Source organism: Hylobates moloch, unplaced genomic scaffold (assembly GCF_009828535.3).
Source record: "Hylobates moloch isolate HMO894 unplaced genomic scaffold, HMol_V3 SCAFFOLD_18, whole genome shotgun sequence".
NCBI lineage: Eukaryota > Metazoa > Chordata > Mammalia > Primates > Hylobatidae > Hylobates > Hylobates moloch.
In genome coordinates, this window is record NW_026652293.1 from 31,411,440 (window position 1) to 31,427,089 (window position 15,650).

The 15,650-nt window shown below is 48.1% G+C and overlaps 1 protein-coding gene across 1 annotated transcript; it reads left to right on the forward strand.

The window, feature by feature from the left end:
• Positions 1-8,143: 8,143 nt before the first annotated feature.
• Positions 8,144-15,277, forward strand: ZNF648 (zinc finger protein 648). Its single transcript, XM_032137091.1, has 2 exons — positions 8,144-8,290; positions 11,785-15,277. The coding sequence occupies exon 2, from the start codon at positions 11,848-11,850 to the stop codon at positions 13,552-13,554; it is 1,707 nt and encodes a 568-aa protein (XP_031992982.1). The 5' UTR covers positions 8,144-8,290; positions 11,785-11,847; the 3' UTR covers positions 13,555-15,277.
• Positions 15,278-15,650: the final 373 nt, after the last annotated feature.

Sequence of the window (15,650 nt, forward strand, 5' to 3'; positions counted from 1 at the left end):
CACACCCGTGGCCAGAGTGCTATGAAGAGAGGTCTTCTTTGGTTACGTTCAGTGCAGCAGTTGAAAAAGGAAAAGGCAGGTATGTTTTTATGGATACCTCAAACGCCCCTCCACATCTACTGTGAATTACCTCTGTGTTCAGGCAGCCGAGCTAGACAGCTGCGAGGAGAGGCATGTGGTTTTGATGGGGGCCTTGGAAAGAAAAGGCCCCTTGTACCCTGGCCAGCGCATGTAGGTGGTGTGACCTGGGAGGACAGCGGAGCCAGGAGCTCTGCAGCTGTGGTGGAAGCCAGGCTCCCAGCGGCAATGTTCCAGTGAGCCAGAGGGGGAGCCAGAGAGCCGGGAGGCTCCAGCCTGGTCCAGAGAGAAAGAGGCAGCACCTGCCCAAGGCGGTAAGCAAGGATCAGGGAATATGGGGGAGAATTCCGGACGGTGGCGAGGCCCCTGCCTTCCCCTCCCCTCTCCTCCCCTCTCCTCCCCTCTCCTCCCCTCTTCCCTCCCCTCTCCCCTCCCCCCTCCCCTCTGCTCTCCCCTCCCCTCCCTCCTCCTGCTCCCCTCCGCTCCCCCTCTCCCCTCCCCTCTATTCCCTCCTCTCCCCTCTTTTCCCTTCCCTCCCCCCTCCCCTCCCCCTCTCCCCTCCCCTTCTCCCTTCCCCTCCCCCTTCTCCTCCACTCCTGTCCCCTCCTTCCTCTCCCCTCCTCTTCCCCCTCCCCTCCCGCCTCCTCTCGCCGCTCGCCTCGTCTTCTTTCCTTCTTTCCTTCCTTCCTTCTCTCTCTTTCCTCTTTCTCTTTCCTTTTCCTTCCTTCTTTCTTTTCTGCATTGTCTTGCCTCTTTCTTTCTTTTTTCTTTTCTTTCTTTCTCTTTCTTTCTTTTTCTTTTTCCTTCCATCCTTCCCTCCCTCCCTCCCTCCTTCCTTTGTTCCTCCCTTCCTTCCTTCTTTCTTTCTCTCTTTTAAGAACAGAGAGGAAAATTTTCTTTTCTTTTTCCTTTTTTTGAGACTCAGTCTCACTCTGTTGCCCAGGCTGGAGTGCAGTGGTTTGATCATGGCTCACTGTAGCCTCAACCTCCTGAGCTTAGTTGATCCTCCTGCCTCAGCCTCCTGAGTAGCTGGGACCACAGGTGCGTGCCACCACATCCAGCTAATTTTTAAAAATTCTTTGTGAAGGTGAGGTCTCCCTATGTTGCCCAGGCTGGTCTCGAACTCCTGGGCTCAAGGGATCCTCCCGCCTCAGCCTCCCAAAGTGCTGGGACTACAGGTTACAGGCGTGAGCCACTGCACCTGGCCCCAGATTATTCTTATGTACAGCAGGGTTGATGCAATGTACAACATTTTTCAACTGTGTTTGACCAAGAATCAGAGCAACCCAGAGTATGAGATACAGTCTTCACCATATACCCCCAGACTATATATATAAACCTAAAACAAAAATGACATGAAACGATACTTTTATGTGTGAGACACTTTGATATATTCTACTGTCTTCTGTTCTATTCTAAAAAAGAATGTTGGTTGTGGCTCATTAAAGTGATTCCCTGTCATATTGACAGATTGTGTCCTGCAGTTTGAAAAACACTGACATAGTAAAGCTCAACAAATGTTTGGTGAGTAAATGAATGATGGAACAAATAAATGAATATTTCAATGTCAACACCAGTAAAACAGAGGGGCTGCACTAGACAATTTCTTAGATCCCTTCATTAAAAATACTGAGGTCGATGCCTTTGTTTTTAAATTTCCAACAGCTTCATCATGCCCCTGGGCTCTGGTAAGCCTCAGTTGAAGGGATTCCCACTGATACAAGAGATCAGAGGGTTCTTTTTCAGTGTGTTTATTAAGCAAAGATAAGCAGTATCTTCCCTTCTAACTTCCCCAGACCTTTCACCCCTGAGCCCAGAAGGACCAGCAAAGTCAGAAGGGAAACCTAAGGTATAGAAGATTCCCAGAAGTCTCATTTGTGGTGTTCTTCCTCAGTTTTCTACAAGGTCCCAAGGCTGAGGTGGAATGTGGAGGAGTGGAGGCCTGAAGTCTCTGTGACCTTGAAAGATGTGGTAGTCAGTGTGGGCCAAGATAATATGTTGCTATGCCAGTAGACAATTTGAATCTTCAGCCTCTTGTACCCTGAGGGTTCCATGAACCCATCCAACTGCTTGCAGTGAAGCCCATCCCACTGCTTGCAGCTTATCTTCCCTCGGCCTGGGCCAGGGGCTTCTGGGGTCATCTGGCAGGGCCACTATAGTACAATGTAGGTCTTGAGAAGCTTGGAAAGGGCTGGTCTTCTGGTGAGCTCCAGAAATGGCTCCAGAGACCACTGCCTCAGTAGGACCTGGTTATAGCTCATCCACAGAGTAAGGGCTTCAGAAAGTTTGAGGAAAAGGTTCCAGTGGAGACCAGAGGTGGGTTCTCTGCTGTTTAGACAGGAGGTAGAGGTGCCTTCCTACCCCATATTATATTGTTAGCTAATACTGATTGGGCACTTGTCCATCCCTTGTACTCTGCAAAGCACATCATCTCATTTCAACCCCACAACAACTCTATAAGCTAGATATTAAATATCATTATTAGCCATTACGGATAAAGAAACTGGGGCACAGAAAGGTTAAGCAACTTGCTCACAGTCATGCAGGGTATAGAAATAGGATTTACCCAAGTAGCCTGATGTCAGAGCCTGTATGCTCCATCAGTACACTGTGCAGTCTTCACTGGGGCAGGTGGTGTTGAGTTAGTGAAGAGAAGGCATTCTACCTGGCACTGTTCTGCAGGGGGTGCCAGGAAGTACTGACATGTGACGTCATTGCCTTATAATGTCATCCCATCCAGAGCACAAACCTTCCACTCTGTCATTGATTGCCACATGTGCCAAGTGTAGCACGCAATGACAGACCCAGGTTTATGACATCACTGCTCTAGGAACGTTACTGGCCTCAAAAAAGCCTGCTTGGTCAGTCTCTCAATGGGAATGTTGGGGGCTAGGAGACAAGAATCAGAGAATGGCACCCTTCTGGAAGCAGAGTAATTAAGGGCTAGCATTCTGGAAGAACACGGATGGAGTAAAGATATCAGCAAGCTTCCAATAGCTCTAGGATAAAAATAATAAGAGTTATAATTTATTGAAAAATGACTATACAGCTAACACTAGACCAAATGCTTTTAAAATGTGGTTTCAGGTTATTTCACAACCCTATCAGGAAATTATTCTTATTCCCATTTTATGGGTGAGAAGCATGAGGCTCAAAGAAGTTAAGTAAATGGACCAAGATCATCAAACAAACAGAAATGGGATTTAAAGCCAGGCCTTTCTGACTTAAGATTGTGTACTGTGTTCCTGTCCAATTCTGCCTTCTGCATGTGTATTCATACTCAACAAAGTTTGATGCCTGCATGAAAAACAATATTTAAAGTCTCCACCATGTATTGGCCACTTAACTGCCTCTATCACTCCTCCTCAAGGATGATGAAGGGCTGGGGCAAGAAGAAGATTAGATGGTATACCTCACCAACCATTGCCAGTGTGGCTCATGTTCCACCATGTCACCCCACTCCACACATCCAGTCCCTGTCATGGATAGGCACAAATGAGCTCCTGCACCATGCCCACCAAATGCCCTTCTCTCTCCCAGATGCCTTGTGCTCCTCCCTCAGTCTCTCCTTTTTCCTCTTCCCAGACAAGCAGGCAGACCTTTGTTTTCACTACTGCCAGTCAGCAGCTCAGAGGAATTGCCAGATTTTAGAGGCAGACTTGCAAATAATAACAAATACATAAAAGAACACCTCTTTTGTTTCCATGCCTAAGGAACTGGGCAGAATGACACAGATTTCAAAAGTTCCTAAAAGCAGGAAAAGGATGTGGCCTTAGGGAAAGAGCCTTCGACTCTCCATGTCTGGTGGTCCTTATAGTGAGTGTTGGAAAGATTAAATGAGACAGTAAATGTGCTTGTGCTGTCAAAAGGGAAACACACCCAGGAAACAAAAGGGATTCTTGTCCCTTGGAGTCTGAGCAATAGGTTGACCAGTGGGATAGGCAAGACCTGGGATTCAGATCTGAGGCCTGATCTGCACCCGCTATGTGCCACTCATTAGGATAGTGAAGTCTCACATAGATAAAGGCACGTGATGTGCACTTCAAAACAGCGTTCTTAAGATGGCTTGGAGGATGTATCAGGGTAGGTGACTCAGGGAGATAAGGGGCTTGTGTACACCTTGTCTCTTGATGTAGCCTCCAGGCCAGTCCTGGTCCCATTCACCACTAGGTGGCCTATCCCGTACCAGTGACGTGGCAGCACCAGTGTGTCTTGAAAACCAAGGAGGACTCACATGGGCAATTTAACGTGGAAGTCCCGAGGTGTCTGATAATTACTCAGTTGTTATGGTGTCTAGAAATAGAGCATGATGGAAAACAGGCTGTCCAGGCTGGATGAGGAATAGGTGATGAGACTGTGCAGGCACTTAGTGGGAACCATCTCTCTGGGCAGCAAGGCTGAGGGAGAAGAATGCCTTCTGGGGGAATGACTGTAGTGACCACAGATACACAGGTCCCATAGCCTTGGGGAGGAGGGACTAAGAGTTTCCAGGAGGAAATAAGGGTAGAGTCAAGCAAAGGCCAAGCATGCAGGCTCTGAGGGACAGTGTTTGGGAATCTAACGTGGTAGTGGTTAAGAGTGCAGACTCTGATACCTTGGCTCAAATTGCAGCTCCACTATGTAGGAACTGTGTGGCTGTGGCCCTTAAGCTGCCTATGGCTCTGTATCCTCCATCTGTAAATGCGGGTAACACTGGTAGTAGCTGTTTCATTAGAATGTGATGAAGATTAATTGGGGCATTGTGTGTGGCATGCTAGCATAGTGTTAGCACTAGTAACTGCTCAATAAATGTACCATTGCTGTGAGGCTGGGAATGGGAGGTACACACAGACACACACTCATCCCAGCTCCAACTTTCATCTCCACAGGCTCCTTCACAATCAGTGAAGAATTAGGTACTTTCTTGCCAAAGATACCTGAAGCTCAAAGCCTGTACCATATGGACACTTGGGATATTTTGAGCAACGATGTTGGGATGCGGGCTAGTGGCAGCACCAACTGATAATGTGGCTATGGGAGCTATTTTAAGTGTTCACCTACTCTCCCCATCCCGTGCCCTCCCCAAATGCCAATGGTTCTCAACATTTTTTGGATCATGGCCCCTTCAAGAAATGGATGGCTACCAAGGATCCTCTTGTCAGAACAGCACATATCCACATATCTGCCACATTCTGCACTTTATTTCAGAGGCTCCATGGACTTCAGAATTTGAACCCTATTCTAGATATTCAGACTCAGAGACCTAGAGGTATGTCCCTGCTGCCTGCCTCTTTCCTCTGAAACCATGCCTTAAAAACACCAAGGGGATAGTGAAACCTGCTTTTCTAGATCACATTCTGAAAATTGCTGTTCAGAAGAGTTGCAGCTTCAACAGGGCCCCAGGGATATAAAAGAAGCCCTGGAATGATGTCTTCCCTAAAAACAACAAAATCATCAATAATGAATAGGAAGAACCAATATTGTGAAAATGGCCATACTGCCCAAAGCAATTTATAGATTCAATGCTATTCCCATTAAACTATCACTGACATTCTTCACAGAATTAGGAAAAAACTATTTTAAAATTCATACAGAACCAAACAAGAGCTTATAGAGCCAAGATAATCCTAAGCAAAAATAACAAAGCTAGAGGCATCATGCTACCCAACTTCAAACTATACTACAAGGCTACAGTAACCAAAACAGCATGGTCTGGTACAAAAACAGGCACATAGACAAATGGAACAGAAAGAGAACTTAGAAATAAAACCACACATCTACAACCATCTGATCTTCCAAAAACCTGACAAAAACAAGCAACGGGGAAAGGATTCCCTATTTAATAAATGGTGCTAGGAGAACTGGCTGGCCATATGCAGAAAATTGAAACTGGACCCGTTCCTTACACCTTACACAAAAATTAACACTAGATGAATTAAAGACTTAAACGTAAAACCCAAAACTATAAAAACCCTAGAAGAAAATCTAGGCAATAACATTCAGGACATAGGCATAGCGAAAGATTTTATGAAATCGCCAAAAGCAATTGTAACAAAAGCAAAAATTGACAAATGGGATTGAATTAAACTAATGAGCTTCTGCACAGCCAAAGAAACTATCATCAGAGTGAACAGACAACCTATAGAATGGGAGAAAATGTTTTCAATCTATCCATCTGACAAAGGTCTAATATCCAGAATCTACAAAGAACTTAAGCAAATTTACAAAACCCCCCACAAACAACCCCATTAAAAAGTGGGCAAAGAATGTGAATAGACACTTCTCAAAAGAAGACATACATGCAGCCAACAAACATATGAAAAAAAAGCTCAACATTACTGATCATTAGAGAAATGCAAATCAAAACCACAATGAGATACCATCTCATGCCAGTCAGAATGGTGATTATCAAAAAGTCAAGAAACAACAGATGCTAGCAAGGTTGTGAAGAAATAGGAACATTTTTACACTGTTGGTGGGAATGTAAATTAGTTCAACCATTGTAGAAGACAGTATAGTGATTCCTCAAAGATTTAGAACCAGAAATATCATTTGATCCACAATCCCATTACTGGGAATATACCCAAAGGAATATAAATCATTCTATTATAAAGATACATGCATGGATATGTTCAGTGCTGCACTATTCACAATAGCAGACTTGGAATCAACCCAAATGCCCATCAATGATAGACTGGATAAAGACAATGTGGTATATATACACCACGGAATACCACGCAGCCATAAAAAAGAACAGGATCACATCCTTTGCAGGGACAGGGATGGAGCTGGAGGCCATTATCCTCAGCAAACTGGCAAAGGAACAGAAAACCAAACACCGCATGTCCTCACTTATAAATGGGAGCTGAACAATGAGAACACACGGACACAGGGAGGGGAACAACACATATTGGGGCCAGTTGGGGGAGTATGGGGTGGAGAGAGCATCAGGAAAAATAGCTAATGCATGCCGGGCTTAATACCTAGGTGAAGGAGGGTTGATAGGTGCAGCAAACCAGCATGGCACATGTTTACCTATGTAACAGACCTGCATATCCTGCACATGTATCCTGGAACTTAAAATAAAATTTTTAAAAATCATTAATAATAACAATGAAAGCAGCTAACGTTTTTGGGTACTTGCTGTGTTCCAGACACCGAACTAAGCTCCTCACATGCATTATCTCATTTAATCCTCCCCAAACTTCCATGATGGCAATAGTATCCTGGTCCCTGTTTTGCAGATGAGACACTAAGGCACACAGAGGTTAAATAACTTGCCCAAGATCACACAGCTACTAAGCAGTAAGATTCCAACCCAGACCCAGACCCTGCTGTCAATCAGTATACTTTTTGACCACCTAGTGACGTCACAGGAACCACACTTCCATCACCTATTTTAATGCCCTGAATGTTCATCCTAATAAATGCACATTAGACTTGAGTGGGTAAAAATTCTGAATGTACTGAGTCTTCTACCTTGGGCCAATCCTTCTCTTCAGAATGAACCTGCATGGGAACCAATGCTGAAAGTGGAAAGAGACCCCAGACAGGCCTGGCATCTGTATGCATAAGACAGAAAACCATCTCCCTGCACCCCTACTCCCAGTTAAAAGGCTGTGGGCATCTTTGAGCCAATGAATGGGCTGCTACAAAGAATTCTGGGAATCCCAACCCCTCACAGTTCTGCAACTCACAGTCCTGCAAAAGGTGGGTACTAGAATAGGGAGGTGGGCATATAGGCCAAATACTATGTTCTGCCTTCCAGGAGGGGAAAAAGCACGCTACCCAGGAAGCTCACAAGTGACATGTGGCCCGTGGGCATACCAGGGCTAAAGTGAAGGATGGGCTGCTCTGTGGAAGGAAGGAGTGAAAGTGAACAAGAGGCATGGGGCCACCTGCAGGAAGACTGAGAGGAGGGAAGGAGGAAGGCTGGCTTTGGCAGGGAGGGGAGGCGGGAGCAGAGGGAGTCAGAGGATCGGTTCAGGCAGTGAGAGAGGGCAGCCCCACTCTATTTCCCAGGCTGCTCTCTGGATGCAGGCAGGAAGGTTGAGTGTATTACACTGGCCCCACCTCCAGAGGCTCTCTCTGCAGCTGCTGGACTGGACACAAAGCGTGAGAGACAGAGACACCATCTCTGCTGATTTGTACCTAACTCTGGTTCCTGTTGCTGAGAGCCCACGTGTCACAGAAGCCAGGGCAGGGGCCCCACACTGCTGTCTGCATTTCCCAGGTAAGCAACTGTCTGTGTGTGAGCCAGGAGTAGAGAGCAAGGCCTGAAGGCAGTGAGCAGAGGAGAAAGTAGGAGGCGGCTGCCTAGGATGGACTTCAGTACAACCAGGAAAGAATGAAGGAAAGAAGAGGGGTATGGGCTGGGGTTGCAACAAGCCCTTAGGGTAGGCTTCTGCAGAGTGTTGATGGATGTATGAGGTTGGGGAGTCAAAGGCTGCATTTGGTCTACTCCTGGCTGGCAAGTGCAGAGGAAGTTTCAGCAAAGGACTGCTCTGACAGCCTCTGGGAACTAGCACATCTGGGGAGCAGATGGGCCCGCCACACCATAGCATCAGTGTTCCTTTTTCAAACCAGGTATATTTGTGCAGACTTTGCCAGAAAATCCCTCCCTGTGCCCCTGTCTGCCTCCAGGTCTTCCTGGTGGTCGAGAGCATGCCTGTGGCAGTGACAGGAGGAAGAAATCAGGACATATTCACTGGGAATATGGCTTCAGATGGAGGAGGGATACCTCATCTGAAAACAGAGTCTCCTGACAGGCTCTGGAGAGGAGATTGGTTAGCTAGTGGAGGGCTGTGTGCCACCCTAAGGAGGCTCCCCTGTGGCCCAGAGGAAAAGAATGACACACAGACTGTGGAAAATGGGGTATTTGTGCTGGAGGTGGGGTGGGGAGTGGGTAAAGTCAGTGATCTGTGAACAGTGCCACAGAAACAGGCAGTATGCTGTCGTAAAGAGGGAAAGAGACCTAAGACATGTGTTTCATACAAATCCAGCATCCCTTTGCTGTCCCTGCTGGGGGACCCACAGCCCTGGATCAAGCCTGCTGGTCTAAGTTCTATGAGGTTGGCTAGTGGTATGTCCCCTCTATGAACTACACATTCACTCCCTAAGATCCACTATGCTGAAAATATGTCAGACCTGGGCTTCTGTCAAAAGGCATGCCAGCTATCCTCTGCCACGTGATGAGTGAGGGAAGCAGTGAGAGAAGAGGAGTGGTCCCTGGGCTTTAGGGCACAAAGAGACATGAGATGCTGAATTCCAGTCACAACTGCAATGTGTCCTCCCTCCATCCATGGCTTCTGTATCCAGAGTAGAAAGTGAGGATTCCTCCATACTGCTCCCTCTTCATACACACAGGGTAACTGGGCTCATGATTAGGCAGAAACCAGGGAAGAACAGTTTAATGAGATGGGGACAGGGTAACTGGACCAGCCAAATACAAAGATCACTCCTTTTATCCAGTCTGAGATGGCAGTGAAAGGTGGGCAGAGGTAGAGAGAAGGAGCTTTCAGAAGGTAAATACTCAGTGACTAATGCTCTTGAGCACCCCAGGCAGTGGCCTCTGCAACATGGGTTCTGGCTCTGATGGGCAGCCACTGGCCTCTCTCTTTGGCGGAGGGCAATCTGGGTCAATGAGAGCAGGGAGGAGCCCAGCGCAGCGAGGCCCTGTAGCCAAGGTTCCTTGGCCCAGAAAACACAAGGGGCTTTGATGCCTGCAGAAAGCCACGGCTCTTTACCCCAGGATGCTGCAGCTGCTCTTGGGCAGAGCGCAGCCCCAGAGCAGGCTTCAGTCTGAAGGCCACAGCTGGGAGGCAGGACCATTTGGGGCTTAATGGCCTTAAAATTAGAGAGAAACCCCACTGCTGCTGTCTATGAGCTGTGTGGCCTTGGGCAGGTAAGTAACCTCAATAAAGCTGAGTTTCCTGGTCTGTAAAATTGAAAGAATAATATAATAATAATAGCATCTATCTTTTTTTTTTTTTTTTTGAGATGGAGTCTTGCTCTGTCACCCAGGCTGGAGTGCAGTGGCGCGATCTCAGCTCACTGCAAGCTCCGCCACCATGCCCAGCTAATTTTTTTGTATTTTTAGTAGAGACGGGGTTTCACCGTGTTAGCCAGGATAGTCTCAATCTCTTGACCTCATCATCCATCCGCCTCGGCCTCCCAATAGCATCTATCTTAAAGTTTGCTGAGAGGAATAAATGAAATTATGTTTGTGAAGCACTCAACATAGTGCCTAGCTCATAACATGTGCCCAGAAAAATGAGAGTTTTAATACCCCCTCTTGGATTCTCAGAAGTTTCTCTCCAAACTAAAGCAGATTTAGCCCTCTGGTCAACAGTTGTCCCCCTGGAGAGGCCCTCAGTACCCTGCCTCTCTAGTAACTCCTTTAAAATCTGTCACTCATCCAATCCTTGTTAACCAATGCTCCAGCAGGCTTTCTCCATGTCTTCAAGCTAAAATAAAATAAGTTTGAAAATAAAACCCAAATGGCTCTCATGTCTCATGCCTTATGTTTAAAATCCTACATCTGGCTTCTTGAGTCAGGAGATGTGTACCCCAGTGGACATCTGTGGTATGCCAGGGGATCAATATGGCACACTTGGGGGAAGATTAAACATTTAAACCCAGGTAACTTTAATACTATTTTCTATAAAACAAACGCGACTGGCCAGGCACAGTGGCTCACGCCTGTAATCCCAGCACTTTGGGAGGCCGAGGCAGGTGGATCACAAGGTCAGGAGTTCAAGATCAGCCTGGCCAAGATGGTGAAACCCTGCCTCTACTAAAAATACAAAAATTAGCCGGGCATGGTAGTGGGCACCTGTAATCCCAGCTACTCAAGAGGCTGAGGCAGAGAATCACTTGAACCGGGAGGCAGAGGTTGCAGTGAGCCAAGATTGCGCCACTGCACTCCAGCCTGGGTGACAGAGCAAGACTCCGACTCAATTAAAAACGAAAACAAACAAAAATGCGACATAAAATGTAAACTCTCCTGAATGTTTACGATGAAGCAAAATTTCAAAGACAGGTCAAGCTCTCAGTGGGCATCCTCTGCCCCCTGTGTGCTTATGGGTAGCCTTCCTGGCAGGAGTTCCTCAGAAGTTACAAGGGCCTGAGAAGCCCCGCTTAATCAGTGAGGGGCAACTGGTGCCTTCCTGACTCACCCTCATTCTCCCAACGGCTGCTCCTTATCTTTCGAAGAGGTGGCCTACACAGCCCAGGGCCTGAGAGGTAACCCTAGCTGACACCATCATGGGATGGCAGACTTCCATTCCTGGCAGGGACAGCAAGAGCCAGCCTGGTTTCCAGCTTCCTGAGTGGGGGACACTGTAAGAGTGTCTTAGGAGGACCAGAGCTTGCTTCCTACCATCTCATCGAGTTGTCCCCCATGCTGACAAAGGACACATTTGGTTAGTGGTTGGGGATGAGCACCCTAGACAGGACAAGGCACAGCTGGCACCCAGCAAATGCCCCACCCTGGCTATTCCTGACAGCATGGTCTCCTGGGGCTTATAGCAAGTGGGATCTCCAGAGGAAATAGGATGACTGGAATTTTCAGCAGAGCCAGGCCTCTGTCCTCAGTGAGGCTCAACAATATGCCTGGCATGGAGACCAGTTGGAAACAGAGCTGTAGTGGGAACCTCAGTCCCTCTGCTCATGAAAGTGATTAAGTACATTCTTTGTGATTTTCTCTTCGTACTTTTCTTTTTGCAGGTATCCTGAGCCAAGCAGGATATTCCTCCTCAGAGGAGCAGGCAATAGAAGCGCCTGAACATTATGGCACAAGTGGACTCCCAGGACAGGTGGGGAGAGGCGTCTCCTCTCAGCAGCTTGACTGAAGAGGCTCATGACACCAAGATGCTGAGCATGAACTTAGAGAGTGACGATGAAGATGTTGGGGAGGCCGAAAAAGAGGGCACTGCTGACCCGGGGGCCTGTCCAAGGGGCAGCTCCCCAGTAACACACGACAATCCTGACTTGCCATGGCCCCCTCCACTGGGCAAAGAGGAAGAGAAATTCTCTGACTCCTCCAGTGCTGGGGGCATGGGGCAGAAACCAGTGGAAATGTCCGGGAAAGTCAGCTGGAGCAGAGATGTGACAAAGATCAAGGAGACCCAGGGTTCCCCGGGAGCAAGCAGAGCTCTGGGTACCCTTCCCAGTGGTCTCGCACACAAGTTGTTAGGTCAGATGCAACCTCTTGGGGACCGACTACCTGCGGGTGATGATGGAGACTCGAGGGCAAACCAGGACGCAGTCTTGGATGTCCCATCCAGCTTCCCCAGCAATGGAAAGTATCTCTGTGCGCACAAAAGTGTAGACACGTCCGCAGAGAACTCTTCTCTGTTGTGTTTCCCCAGGCCGGGGAGCAACTGGGACCTCCCCACGCGACAGACACATACACCAGCCCAGGCGTCGGCCATCCCAGCCAGCCTGGCTGCCGCGGTCCTGGCAAAAGCGCGAATCAGCAGGAAAGTACAGAACCAGGCGGGCGGGCGCGAGGGCGGAGAGGCTGAGGCGCGTCCCTACAGGTGCCTGCGGGGCGGGCGGGCCTTTCAGAAGCCCAGCAAGCCACTGAGCCCCGCGGAGACGTGCGGCGGCGCCGCCAAGCGCTACGCGTGCGAGCTATGCGGGAAGGCCTACTCCCACCGCGGCACACTCCAGCAGCACAGGCGCCTGCACACGGGCGAGCGGCCCTACCAGTGCTCCTTCTGCGACAAGGCCTACACCTGGTCCTCCGACCACCGGAAGCACATCCGCACCCACACAGGCGAGAAACCCTACCCGTGTCCAGACTGCGGGAAGGCCTTCGTGCGCTCGTCGGACCTGCGCAAACACCAGCGCAACATGCACAGCAACAATAAGCCCTTTCCGTGCTCCGAGTGCGGCCTGACCTTCAACAAGCCGCTGTCGCTGCTGCGCCACCAGCGCACGCACCTGGGCGCCAAGCCCTTCCGCTGCCCCGCCTGCGACCGGGAGTTTGCTGTGGCCAGCCGCATGGTGGAGCACCAGCGCGTGCACTCAGGCGAGCGGCCCTTCCCCTGCCCCACCTGCGGCAAGTGCTTCACCAAGTCCTCCAACCTGTCTGAGCACCAGACGCTGCACACCGGCCAGAGGCCTTTCAAGTGCGTTGACTGCGGCGTGGCCTTTGCGCAGCCCTCGCGCCTCGTGCGCCACCAGCGCATCCACACTGGCGAGAGGCCCTTTCCTTGCACGCAGTGTGGCCAGGCCTTTGCCCGCTCTTCGACCCTGAAGCGGCACCAACAGATCCACTCCGGGGAGAAGGGATTCCTCTGTGCCGAGTGCGGCAGGGCATTCCGCATTGCCTCTGAGTTGGCCCAGCACATACGAATGCACAACGGAGAGAGGCCCTACCAGTGTGAGGACTGCGGCCAGGCCTTCACCCGGTCCAATCACCTCCAACGACACCGAGCCAAGCACGGCACCTGCAAGAAGGAGCCCATCCCTTCCTCCTCTGACGAGTGAAGACAGCATCATCGACCTCACTACTTGGAACCTTCCCAGGTGGACCCACTCACATGGTATTGCCAGCCTCACTGGTCAGCCTCGCCTCCCAGTGGGTCGCGGGTCATGAGTGGTCCATTTGATTATTTATTTGATCCCTTGAACAGAAAGTCACCACCGAGAGAGCACCCAGGTGGGTGGTTTCACATCAGGGGTTCTGAGTGTCCGAGGTCATAAGCAATTGGAAAAGGGAAAGACAAAGTAGTGGGAGCTGATCAAACGTTGAGTTCCTTGGGTTGGGGAACCTGAATCAATCAGAAACTGCTTCTAGAATTACATGCTGGGCACTGGGCAGGGCTCCAGGGATAAGGTGGGGAAAGACTAACCTGTCCTACCCTCAAAGCCATATGCAAATACTGAAAAGAAGGCATGAGGGGCTGGTCCTCTTTAGAGAAAGATGCTTTTTGGTTTTTATGTAAATAAAGGAATCCCCAGAAGTGGTCCCTATGATGAACTCCCCCAAAGCAACGCCTTTTGGAGGGACTCAAACCCAGTTCAACATCCCATCATTTCACTTGACTGCAGAAATGGCTCTACCCTTAGGATATATCTTTATGAGTCTTGGCTTTGAAGTGGAGAAGGCCTTTATCTTAGAGAAGGTGGTTTATGTCATATTCCAGTTATTCTAGAAGTTCAGGACAGCCTTAGCATCTGAAAAAGAAGCCCATTCCTCTTTATAGTGGAATTTAGTAAGTAGATCTAACCCGAGTCTAACCCACAAAATTCATATAAATTCATATGTGCCTTCTCTCTGGCTGCCTCTTTTCCTGTTTGCACTCTGAGGGCTTAAGTCATATGTGATATTTACAAAGCAATTGGCCCATTTACAGAGAGACATATATAACTTCTCCACAAAGCCTTGACCATGGTTCATGAAACCTTTTGGGTTCATTTAAATTTGTCTGAATCATTAGCCTTGACTTGAAGTGAATAAAACACCCTTTGCCCAAGTGCCATTGACTTGTCTGCATTTCAAAATCATTAAAACCAGGTATGGAAGCCTACGTGACTCACAGTTATCTAATGAGGTTATTTCAAAGTTTGCATTACTAACAGCCATTCTTCAAAGTGTATTGATGCATATAGTGATCTGTATAAAGTCAGTAGTTCTTAGCTGAACCTCAACTGTGAGGAATCTATGACTCCACAGATGTCCTTGGTGCACGTAGGCAAACGGCACTTCTCATCTTACTGAAGTTAAATAAGATATTCCATAAGAAGGTATAGTGCCCTTTTTGGGGGAGTACCTTTAGTATATTCCTAAAATTGCCACCAAAGAATGCGAAATCTGAATTTCTCTTGGTTTCCACCTGATTTGGACCTAGGGTGTGACCTCTAAATAGCATTCTCATGACACGTGGGGGCGCCAAAGAGAAGTAAGAGAGAGCTAGATAGCTAGATAGCTAGATAGTCTTGTGTCTTGTTTGACCAAGGTAACCTTAATAAAAGGGTCCATCCCCATCTTTTACTGTTGATGTGACCTTGGGCTTCAGCTTCTGCATCTGCATTGGCAAAATAGAAGTGATAGTAGTAGGTAAAAGAGTGATCCTACTATATGACGGAAACTTTGGCTGAATGCAAGAGCTTTAAATTGGTAGAAAAGTCACAAGATGAGCTTGTGACTATGAAGAGAGCAAAAGCTAACTTTTTTTTTCTAGATAATCAATAAAATATTTGAAGACTGGAGGATTACTCCTTTTCATTGTATCCTTTCTTGAAGATGGTCATTAGTATAGTTTTACAAATTAAAAAATTTGGTTTTGCTTTATAAATTTTATGGAGTTGTTCGCCAAAGCCTGGTTGCATAGGAGTCACCTGGGCTGTTTGTTAACCATATAACTTGCTGAACCCTAACCTTGAATACTGATAAAGGTCTGCAGTGTGATATCTAGGTATGGCTTCCACATGAGCATAGCTTTGGAGAAGGAGTGAGCGTACTTGTTAATAGGCAGAAACGCTGGATTTGCTTGTGCTGGGTATCTTTGGTGCTGTATACTATGTTTCTGGAATATAAGGGGTAGAATGTACTGAATAGGTCCAAGAGAAGTTCAGTAGTC

Excerpts from the sequence above, each read along its gene's own strand:
- ZNF648 (XM_032137091.1), top strand. The coding sequence starts at position 11,848 with ATGGCACAAGTGGACTCCCAGGACAGGTGGGGAGAGGCGTCTCCTCTC.